The 12,522-nt window shown below is 36.4% G+C and overlaps 1 protein-coding gene across 13 annotated transcripts in view; it reads right to left on the minus strand.

The window, feature by feature from the left end:
- LOC125451575 (CYFIP-related Rac1 interactor B) overlaps nucleotides 1-12,522 on the minus strand; it is a 178,687-nt gene that overhangs the window by 12,188 nt on the left and 153,977 nt on the right. For 12 of the 13 annotated variants that reach the window (XM_059645975.1, XM_059645979.1, XM_059645977.1 and 9 more), the window contains 3 exons: nucleotides 6,486-6,591; nucleotides 4,105-4,241; nucleotides 156-233 (listed from right to left, as the gene is read on the minus strand). In XM_059645975.1, coding sequence (XP_059501958.1) covers nucleotides 156-233; nucleotides 4,105-4,241; nucleotides 6,486-6,591 — 321 coding nt within the window. The remainder of the gene's footprint in view (nucleotides 1-155; nucleotides 234-4,104; nucleotides 4,242-6,485; nucleotides 6,592-12,522) is intronic. The other variant, XM_059645980.1, reaches the window with a different exon arrangement.

The following is a 12,522-nucleotide window of genomic DNA, read 5'->3' on the forward strand; positions in this document are numbered from 1 at the left end:
TGCTGTACAGTAAATTAGAACCTGATAGTAAAAAGAGACTTCATTTTTATACATATAAAATTCATACATAACTGTATTCTTCAAAATTATGTATAAATACTTTAAACAATAATGAAAAACATTAGATTTTCAAAAGGAAAAAGAAACTGACTTACTGGGACATTATTAATCCTCATACGGCTTAAGGTTCTCCTGTAGTAGCTGAAGTCATTCTGAATCGCAGGATTTGTCATCTGGAGAATAAACACAGTTAACTAAGTAATTTTGTAATTTAATAGAGTGTAAGGTTCAGATGTAATAGAAGTGACCACTTTGAATGTCTCCAATGAAACGTGATTACTTCCATAAATGCTTAAGTAGTGAATGGTCAAAGTTCTGAAGCAAGGTCATCAACTTGAAATGTTAAAACACTTTCTCTCTTCACAGACATCAAGATGAGGTACGTACTTCCACCATTTCCATTTTTAAGGCCAGATTCCTAGTAGTTGCAGTATTATTCATTTTCAAAATAAACATTAGAAAATCTTGGTTGACATCACCAATCCTTTGCAAAATACTGTGAAATTATGAAAGAAAAGTGCAATTTGTACTCCATTCTCCAATGAAATTCCATGAACTCAAAAGACTAACTGCCTTTCATGTTTCTCCAGCTTTAATGGCATGATGCATACAGAGAGGATGACAAAAAAAATTCAAAATTTTCTGGTATGCATAGGATCTTGCTGCTCCACGCAATTATAAATGGAACACAGTAGTTGACCCTGGGTTTACTCAGCTGAATAGATTCGTGCAGCCCACCACGAAACATTTCAAAGCAAAGGCAAATTGGCCAAATGGTTAAAATTTTCTTCAGGATCCCAGCCAGCAAGCCACTGTAGTTCTGAGGAAAGGTCACCAGACCCAAAACATTAACTGTGTTTTCTCCTCCACAGATGCTGCCAGACCAGCTCAGCTTTTCCAGCAACTTTTTTTTGTTCCTGATTTACAGCATCCACAGTTCTTTTGGTTTTTATTTAGCCATTGTACTTGTTGCTTTATGGGCTCAACATAGCTAGAGTCCTACTAGACCTAAATTGAAGAAGATAACTCATAGGTTGGCATACAAGAAAATATCCAGGAGAGTTCATACGCTGGAAAGTCCACCTACATCTGGTTTGGAACAGTTAAGTTGCTGAGCAACATCCAAATCAGAACCAATTAAAACAAATGTCTGATTAATTGATCATCCAATTCTAATGGAGGTCATTACCTGTGCAGCTGTATCACTGATCACAGAATCATATTTTAACAAAATTCACCCTGGACTATAGCCCTTGGGTTGTCACAAGACTTCAGCTAAACTCAGAACCTGTACTGGGGAACCTTTACAGATTAAGGATGTAACTTTGGTCTGGTCCCTTATGAGAAGTAGCTGGTTCAGTTACCACCGATTGTAGTAAAAGGCTTGGGCCCAAGCTCGATGGGATGAAATTGGTGGTGAGTGATTCATCGAGATTGGATCAACATTTTTCATTCGGAACATGGCTGCCTGAGTGATGTCCTAGTTAACTATCCAGAAGTCTTCCAGGAAGGTCTAGGGTCTATCAGAGGAGCCAAGGCCACTTTGCATGTTGACCAGGAATCAATTCCATGATTCTGAAAGGCCTGCTGACTGCTATTTGCCTTATGGGATAAAGTACATCCAGAATTCAGAAGGCTAGAAAGTGAAGGAATCATCAAACAAGTCCAATTTGCAGAATGGGCAAATTGGTCATTCTGATTTTGAAGCCCAATGGGACAATTTACTTATGTGGGGATTTTAAACAAATGGTAAACCGCTTTTTGCAGCTAGATAAATACTCGGTCCCTCTGATAAAAGTTCTATATGAAAAGATGGTAGGGAGGCTGTCTTTCATGAAGCTGGACACGAGCCAGGCATATTTGCAATTGCTCTTAGGCAAGGATTCCCAGAAGCATTCTACAATTAAAACCCATGAGGACTTGTACCAATACACAAGACTGCCAGTTGGGGTATCATCAGGCTGTTCAATTTTTCAGCGGACAATGGAGAATATTTTGCAAGGTCTACCTCAGGTCATGATTCACCTAGATGACATTTTAATAACAAGGTTCTGCCTAGAGAGACAGAGAGGGAGAGAAAGAGGGAGAGAAAGAGAGAGAGGCAGAGACAGATTGACAGAGAAAGAGACAGAGAGAGAGTTTGATACAGGAGATGAGGCTTGGTACAAGAACCACAGGAATGGCATCCTCAACGTGAGGTCAGGTCCAGTGATGTATAAAGTCCACATAGAATTGACAGTTCTAAACAAGCACGTAGACCATATGAAAGCTGCAAATTCACAAACGTGCCCTGTCCCTCAGAACATATTGGAAAGGCTGCTGGAAGCCATTGGTTTATCCTCTCTGCCAAGCAATGACCAGTCCTCAGAATTAGAAGTGGACATGTTGGATGTAGCTGCCTCAACACCTTTGCTGCTGGAAGAAGAAAAAGTGAAATTCTGCTGAGGTGTTCTTGGTGCAAGAGGCAAGCTCCCATGCGTTTCATGCCACCTATATTGGAGGTTGAGTTGGAGGAACTTGACACAGGTGTTAAAATGTCCCTGGAGGCTCTCCATGAAAAAGGACTAAGCAACGACCTCAGATTTTGATGGGAAGGGGTACAGTGGTTGTAATGAGGTCAGCCAGCTGGACTTCATAGATTATAAATTCCCTGATTGGGGCTGTTAATCTGGTCCAATCTGGGAGCCCTGGCTGACAGATAAAAAGAAGAATATCAGAGGTTTTGACTCTGAGAGCTGACTCTGAATAAGACAGTTCTAGAGGCACGGTGGCTCAGTGGTTAGCACTGCTGCTTCACAGTGCCAGGATTCGATCCCAGTATCAGGTGAGTTCCTGTATGGAGTTTGCACATTCTCCCCGTGTCTGTGTTGGTTTCCTCCCACAGTTCAGAAATGGGCAGGCTGGGTGGATTGGCCATGCTAATTTGCCTGTGGTGTTCAGGAATGTGTAGATTAGGTGGGTTATAGGGGGATTGGTCTGGATGGGATGGTCTGAGGGTTGGTGTGGACTTGTTGGGCCAAAGGGCCTGTTTTGACACTGATCGGGTTCTAGATTTAAAATTAAGAACCAAAAACGTTGGGTTGCACAAAAGTTGTGTTATTCAAAGAAAGTATAAGATTTTTTTCTGAGATAGTAGGAACTGCAGATACTAGAGAATCTGAGATAACAAGGTGTAGAGCTGGATGAACACAGCAGGCCAAGCAGCATCAGAGGAGCAGGAAGACTGACGTTTCGGGCCCAGACCCTTCTAGACCCGAAATGTCAGCTTTCCTACTCCTCTGATGCTGCTTGGCCTGGTGTGTTCATCCAGCTCTAAATCTTGTTACATAAGATTTTTTTCTGTTCCTTTAGCAGTAAAGAATCAGGTTTCATATAGTAAACAAGCTAATTTTTAGACTGGTGAAGCTGAGTCTAAACAGATGCCCAAAATTAATGCTAACTTATGATGCTGTGAAGTTGAGAATATTCACTCTCCAATTAAGGGCAGCATGCATTTTGCTTTCCTTCCCCAAATGTATTTTAGATTCTGGCAGCGGTGTCTCACAGACCAGTTGGGGAATTGGAGTTTCCATAGCAACATATCTTCCTGAATGCATAATATAGTGTGAAGCTTCGGCAGAGACTCCAATATTCTGTTTATCACATGACTGACCAGGAATCTCTCCTGGTCTTATGTACTATTGTAATGTTTTGGAAGGTTTTGCAGGTAACACTCATTTCTACTTGGCTGCATTATGAATACTTCTTTTGTCACCAAACCTTAAGTGGGACTCAAATGCTTTTGACTCAGAGCAAGGTGTTCCAAATATCTGTCAACAAGTGCCAAGTGTTTCCGCTACTTTGGGCAATTGCTTAGAAGTGACGGAGGCTTCCTGATTTCTCCATCTGTTCTGAATGAAGACACTGCAGTGTCTGCATAGTTACTACGTTGAGCAAAACAGGAAAATTGTAAATAGGATTGAAACATGCACCTGCCTAATACATGGTGCACTATCGAGTCAGCATGTGATGCTGGAACACCATTTCAAAAACACTTTTGCTTACCTTAAGTTCATCAAATCGTAGAGTAAAATGAAGGATCTCAGCAAATTGCTTGGCAAGAGCCTGCTCTCGCTCAAGGTGCTGTGTGGGACTATATGGTGTGCTAGTCAGTGCTCCCAACAGGCCATGCAAAGCTGCTTCTATTACGAAGAAAGTTTGAGTTATTTTCCGCAAATACAAGGATTACTGAAATTATATACATATCAAATGATCTTCTAAAAGGAGAATTTAATGCAAATGAATGTCAAGAGTTGAATTATAATAGACAACCGTTAAACTAAAGTACTTAAGTTAAAATTTCATCTTTTGATCATTTGGTTTGTTGTTTAATAGTTTTAGTATTTTGTCCCATTACAATAGGACATGTGTATATCAAAGTTATGCGTTGAGTTTTAAATCCAAATTGGTATGACTTACAAATGAAAATCATGTTCATTTTCACTGCAGATAAAGTGCAGTATCTCACTTTATTCTCTCTGTGCAGTTTGGTTCAAAGGAAATGCAACGCCTACAGTTCCATGCTAACAAAGATTGGCTTCTTTGGAAACTTCATAAATTGGTCCCAAGCTACTTGCTCATTTGCAAGCATAATGCTGAAATAGGCCATATCAAAGCCCCTCTGCTTGGCTACCATGATCAGGTCATTCCTTGTTATATATTGTACAATCTCATAAAATAACTCAAGGTATCATTCTTTTCCTAAAAATAAATGCCCAGTCTATCTCAGATTACTCAGGAAGGGTAAGGTATCTCAAAACTTTGAGCAACTGGTAAAGCTGTTTCGTGTTGCTATTATGTATAAACAAAACGAATAGTGTTCACTGTTGACACGATGCCAAACTCACAACACAGTATCCAATGTTAGACATGATTTGGCAACTTGGCAATATGGCAGTATTTGCTGGATAATATTGAGTATGCAAAGAATTATGTTGATAGCCAAATTAGTACTGTCAATTAGCTCACAATGACTTTTTTTCTATTGACTTTAGCACACCAACAAGTACAGAGGCAATTGATTTTGTAAAGTAAACAAACTGATAAATTAATTTATTTTGTGGTAATGCAAAAATCACATACTTGTCCTGCACCCTACGCTCATTACTCATTCTTTTAGTCTCAAAGGCAATACTGAAAGCTAAATTTGAGTATTAAGAGTTGTGTGAACACTGAGTTTGGTAGTATGTTTGGAAGTAGTTAGTGAACCAGATTCTGTACTTAATCACAGAATGATGTAACACATCTGGATACCACTGCAAATCTGCAATTAAAATTTACCTATGGCAAGGCATATAGTTAGTCATTTGTTTCAATGTTTGAGTTCAGATTGTAGGTGACACTGACAAGGATCAAACTACCAAATCTGAATCCCTTATTTTTGCAGCTGAATCATTTTGCCACGTAGATATGGGAACATAATTTAACAGTATAAACTGAAGGTTAATGATGGACAGTCTCTCAGAATCAGACCAAATGCATACATATTTATTCAGAGAGATTTGAAATTTCTCAATCAAGAGAACTTCACATCACAGACTTCATTAACAATGGGTCTGATAGGTAAGATACAAAGCACTTCTGCATTAAACTATTACAGTACAAGTAACACGACAAAAATCAAACATAAAAGGATTAGCAAGAAAAAAATTGACAAGGGATTGAAAAAATATAGAAATAATAAATTGAGGATCGCTCAATTAACAGTTTGTTCATTCATATTCTTCTAACAAGGGCCTAAAACATTCCTTTGAGTGCCTATCAACTTCTGAAAACTATAGGATCATTTAAAATAATATTTCTCCACCAACAGACCACATGGAAATTCTAAACTGCCACCAATTTCATTGAGCGATAATGATTGACAATTAACAAATATGCAACTATTGGCATATTGTGGTGCACAAATCTGTATATTTCTTAAATAATAAGAATAAAAATTCTACGCCTTTTACTTGACAAAAATGAGTTTTAACTGATTACACTAATGTATTAGTTTTTGAGATCTATTATTTTTCAACAAATCTGCATGGCCTGGAAATTACAATTTCAGACTACAGTCTAAGGATTAGTGCTAAATCTCAGAATATAGAGTAAACCTTTTTTTAAGATTAAAATGTATAAAAGGTCCCAAAAATTGAAGGGCTCAACGCAACTTCTTTGAAAGAGAAAACGGTGCCAAACTCATGTAACGGTTTAAAACTCATATACTTTGGCAAAAATGACAAATCATTTTGCCCACATTTTAATCTTGTTCATCAACAATACCAGCTTTTGGTTCACAATAGTGATATCTAACTGTCATCCTTAATGAATTATATAAAAACTGAAAGATAAAACAAAAGTTACAGTATATACCATTTAAGAACAAGAGGAAAAATACATACCCAATCTCTGGGAAAACTCATAGAACTTCTTTAGTTTTCCTACTAGTGGACATACTGCACTCCATGCTTTTTCTTGTAAATTTTCATCATTTGGATGTTGTATTGCCTTTAAAATAAAAAGTTATTTATTTTAGACTCAAATCGGCACAAAAACACTGGAGTAAAATAGATATATGAGAGCGCAAATCCAATTCTGAGGAACCTTAAAAAGAAGATTTATTCCTGAATCGCAATGTTTCTGAAAACAACCTGGTTTCATTGGATTTTATGAAGGCATCATGTACTAACAGAGTTTTCAGACTGAAAATTCTATCTCCTCGTTTTTCTGCTTGATGGGAGCAAATCATTAAATAATGTTTTCAATATTCAGCTTGTTTACCAATGCACTTTATCAATGTTAATTTGTATTGACAAATTGTGTTAATGTCGTGAAAATACTCAATGTGCGATTCATATTGATATTAACTTCTAACTGGATCAGATTAACTCCCAAGCTACAAAACTGATGCATTTGATTTTGGGTCACATTTGGAGGCTGCCTCTGGGATCTTTTTCACGATTACTATAAATGCTTCATAATTAAATCTCATTATTTAGTACAAAAAAGAATGCATTAGCAACTTCTGTGCTGGCATGCTGCACTGCGAGGAAAGCTAAGGACTTGAACATTACAATTATTAAATTGCTGGAACTCTTCACAGGTTAGAAAGTGTTTTATACTCCACAAAAAAAAGTGACATTGCTAAAACTGAAAATTGGCCCATATGAAGGTCCAATCACGGGGAGGTATCATCGTTCAAATATCACGATATTAAGTTCGCCAAGAACTCTCATCAGATTAAATATGGTACATGCAAATCCACAACTTTACGACATACAATTCTTCATTCTCACTAACTAACCATCAGCTTTAGGATACATGTTAGGACCTGCAACTGTACATCTCTACCACTGAATCACATTGGGCAAACCATTCTGGAACTCAAGTTGAGGGGGAAGAAAAGGACTTCGGTTCAAGGTATCAAGCTTTTGCTACAAATAACCGTGAGTGACTCTCAATCTCAAGCAGAAAATATTGACATCTCTTAAAATATTCCATTGCACTTCTGAATCTTTTGACATTAATTTTCAGGAATATTCCAAAGCCTATGTAATCATTGATGAACATCAATTATCTTTTATCAACAGCATCAAAAACCTCGTTAATCTCATTGCCATTGGTAGGCTCTTGCACACTGCAAAATGTCGCACTTTCCCACAAAACAATGGCTTGACTTCAAAGTCTATTCATTAGCTATAAAGTACCTGTGATATTCAAAAAACATGAAAGATACAATGTAAATGCATGCTCTTACTAAATGAATGCATTAGCTGGTGAATAAATTGCACAAACGTGCCATGGATTACTTTTCCATAGCCTTATTCAACATTTACATGTTGTTATGATCCCAAATGATGTTAATACTGGACCAAGTCAGATCCTAGACTGAAATTGGGCCTGATAAGATTTTTTTTTCCTCACTGAAACAAGACTACACAATGATGCAGATTTGGTTTTACCAATAAAACAAATTAAACCATTTCTCTAACACAGTTTAAAGATTTTTTAAAAATAGTGAAAATATAATCATATTATATCCAAATGTATCCCTTCATTTACACCAGAGAGAAGTTGTTTCTCCATCACTTCTGTAGGAGCTTAATTTAACTTGAATTCCTGATATCAAGAATCTGATCACCTCTTCCTCGAAAAGTTATGCAACTACGCTTACTTCCTCAGCTTCAAACAGCCCCTTCAGCCATTAAACCAAACACTTCTGGTCTGGAACTTTTATTAACTTCTAACATGGAGGGTTTCTTTTTTGAACAATCCTAATTAACTCCCTTTTTCAACATCCAATTTCAACCAAAATACTGCGGAACTATCCGAACAAACAAAAATTAATTTTTTCAAGCTACCAATTTTCCCCATCATAAGGAGGAAAAAATCCTGGCCTTCTAAATTGGAACAAAATTACACCTGCTTACTCTGTCTACTAGTAAAATACTGCTAAATGGAAACAAAATCATATTATTCTCCAGAAAGTAATTTCCTCACAACGTGTTTTCAAAGAAATCATTAAGGCTTTTATACTTAAATACTTAAGTTTTTTTAAACAAAAACACTGTGGATGCTGGAAATCAGAAACAAAAACAGAAAATTGCTAAGAAAACTCAACAGGTCTGGCAGCATCTTTAGAAAGAAGGCAGAGTTAATGTTTCAGGTTCTATTCTGAAAAAGGCTCAGCAGACCTGAAACGTTAACCCTGCTTTCTCTCCACAGATGTTGTCAGACCTCGAGTTTTTCCAACAGTTTCTGTTTTTTTATTATTAAACACTTAATTTAGTAGTAAATTAACAATTAAACTTTCACATATACATATGCCACTAGATCAAATTCAAAAATCTAGACAAAAATAAACAATACCAAAATACATAAATCATATACCTTAGATCACATCTCCACCCAAACAAGAATGAAAATATATCTTTATGAGACATTTTCATGACTCAAAATTTTAACACAACTTTGATGTCAAACAAATATGTTGACATGTTGACATTAAGCATTGTGAGGTACACACCAACAATATTTTACACAAGTTCATGAGCACCATTTCAATGTACTTCAAATGTTCTCTCAATACAGCACCTGGTAGAAAATTTTATTTTCCAGGTACATGACTGATTTTCACATTATAAGGTTGCAGAAATATGCTCCATTTATATAATCATTAGACCTTGTCTCAAAATTTTCAAAGAAAATCAAAGAATTGTGGTCTATTTTATACTTTCGTCCACATTGTTGGTGCTGGTGTATATTTAAAGACTATGTAGAACGAAGAAGCCTTGATGCCTCTTGCTCCACTGTGGAATATTCTTGAAGAAGGATACCACCTGAAATGTTGACTGCTCCTTTCCTCCAGATGCTGCCTGGCCTGCTGTGTTCTTCCAGCCTCCTGTTTGTCTACCTTGGATTCCAACATCTGCAGTTTTTGTCTCTAACCAATTGGAATATTCTTGTTGATATACAATCGATTGAAAATAACTGACAGACACTATTTGAAAATAACTGACAGACACTATTTGATCTGCATTTTAATATCTTGCAGTAAAACAGTAACCACACTGATGTGATAGGCATCAACAGAAAGTTTGAACAGCCTCAGCTATGTAGGTGCAGCTAAAATCCATGCAGCTATCAGCGCAGCTTTCAAGTTTTCAAAGGCACTTTAACATTCCTGCATCCAATCAAATGTTCTGCCTTTTTTCAACAAGTCTGTTAAAAGTGCAACAACAGTGCTGGGGTTTGGAACAAATTTGAGCTAAGATCCATTCCTGCCAAAATATTGTAAAATTTCACATTTCATTCTGGGCACGGGGAAATCCAAAACAGTACATACTTTCACCTCTGTAGGTGCTACTTGCCTTTGTCCCACAATGTGACCCAAGTATGTCATATTTGCATTGACAAATTCCCTCTTAGTCAGCTTTATAATGAAATTAGCTCTTTGTTGTTGATCAAATTTTCAGTCATGTGGTGTAAAAGTTTCTTCTCAGGTTTGGCTAAAAACCAAATTGTCAATCAAACAACAGTAACATTGTCCTTTAATTACGCTATTGATTGATTCTTCAAATGCTGCTGGATCATTTTTCATTCCAATGACATGGTTTTGCATTGATAGCATCCATCTGGTTTTAGAAAAGTCAATATTTCTTTAGCTCCATCAGTGAATGGAGTTTGCCAATAGCTGCTTAGCAAGTCGATTCTTGTGACAAATTATGTGTCTAACATGTCCATTACAGCCTTTCACTCTCAGAATAAGATACAAGTCCATTGCATTAACATGTTAACTTTACAATGGTCAATCTAGAATCTTTTTAACGAATCTGGTTTTGACACCATCACAAAAGGCAAGTTCCAGCAAATATGACTCAGTTCAATAATGTCATTGTCCATCATCAATTTAACCTCTTTTCTCATTTGAGGTTATCTTGTTCATTTGAGTATGTACAGTTATTGTTTTATAACAAACACATTCTCCCAAATTATAAACATGAACAATCAAAAAAATTGTTCATCCTGGCCTAATCCAATTAACTGATTTATAATTCTGTAATCAACATACTAACTTTGACAGTTTTCTGGAAAATACACATGACAAAAATCTAATCCTTTAAGCACCTCTGCGTTTTCCTACCTGATTACCGAAGAGCAAACAACTGAATTTTCAATTTCTGATTCACTCTCTAATTCTTCTGATATTTCAGTTTCATTCCCTATTTCTTTCATTGTAGTAAGTACATTTTTTTCCTGACTATTATCCCTGTTACAATATCTTTTCAAGCATGTTAAAAGGAAATATTTACTGAGGCTTTCTCCTGTCTGGAGTACTCTCTGTATTATTCACTTTTTAAAAAAAAATTATTTGATCCGGTCCTCTGAATCTTGTTTCTAATAGCTCCTCTGAGACAGGTAACAACATTAACACTTTGTCTCCTATAATTAAATTTCAAACTTTGGCTTTTTCTTTCTGCTGTATTTTTCATTGTTTATTGAGAGCTTTCTAAATTTTTTTTAGCCACCTCACATGCTTGGCTAGTGTTGTGAAGTTGGGTACAGTACTTGTGGATTGGAAGGCAAGTCATTGAAATTTGGTGTTTGTAAATGGTTTGTGTTTGTAAAATGCTATGGGAAAGCAATGCATGGTCCCTTTAAAAGATAGAAAAAACACCATGCTTACAGATTCAAAAAAGTATGGCTGTGGGCTTGCAAGTGCACAGGGCTCCTGAAAGTATCAAAAGGCTGCACTGTTAGCTGGCAAAACAGCATTTTTACCAAAACAAGAGGTTTTTGAATTTAGCCAATTAATTTAAACCCAGCTCTTAGCTACCAAAACCCAATTAAATTTAAATCTGTGATAATGGGAACAGATGCTTATCTAAGTTTAAATCTGACAGTTTTGACAACATGGAACCAATCTTATTATAAGAAACTGATATGACATCAAGGGTATAAAAGCTGAAGGCATTTGGAAAATCAGATGACTGCCAACTGTCATCTGCCAAGAGAACAGCTCTCAGCTCTAAAAGAAAGAATCACTGGCTCTCTCAGGATTCTCTAAGCCTTAGAGGGAGCTCCATCTAAATTAAAGGTACACACAGCACAAATAGTTAATGTTTCTGGCAGAAGAATTTGACAGAGAAGGCGTTCCTGACAGAAGGATATACCAAGAAGGCATTTCTGACAGAAGGGTTCACCGGAGAAGATACAGAACATTCTGGAAGATGCAACCTGGCTGTAATTTTGAGAAACATAGTCCTAATTTTAAAAAAAAACTTTAGTTTATACAAATGCGACATATTCATTGGAACTGCATACAATTAGAATCTTGTTTTATTCTGGAACGGTTAGCACTGACAAGGGAATATTCAGTTTGTTAACAGTTTAGTTAAATGGTTCACTCTTGGAGTTAGATAAATAAGTTCTTACTTGTTGATCATAAAGTAGGTGGCAGAGGTTTATTTTATTTAACCACTCCGTTATAACAGATTAGGGGCTCTTTTAACAGATTATAGGACAAGACATACCTCTCTGGGTTTTTTGGTTTCAGTCATCAGAGGGGACTCAACCTCCATTTTATAATAGCTTGTTTTGCTCAGAATTTCAAAATATATTTATGTATCAACTTTTCTTTAATTTATTTAAGTGGACCTCGCAACTCATTTGTAAATATTAATTCAACAGGGCTAAGTCCTGTGGAGTCATTAGGAGCATCACCCATGGCATATAGTAACAAAAGAAAAAGAAATCTTATGCATAGGATATTCTTGGGAATAAGCTAATCATAAACCACCTTCAAAAGCAGCTTGTGATTGTAAGTGATAAGCTTTATTCTAAAATATTCATTATTTCTTTGAGTATTTATGACATTAAATTTGAGCCTCAATCTGACAGTATTAATTTTGGTGAACCATATCTTGCAAACAAAGTATT

Source organism: Stegostoma tigrinum, chromosome 5 (assembly GCF_030684315.1).
Source record: "Stegostoma tigrinum isolate sSteTig4 chromosome 5, sSteTig4.hap1, whole genome shotgun sequence".
NCBI classification, from domain to species: domain Eukaryota; kingdom Metazoa; phylum Chordata; class Chondrichthyes; order Orectolobiformes; family Stegostomatidae; genus Stegostoma; species Stegostoma tigrinum.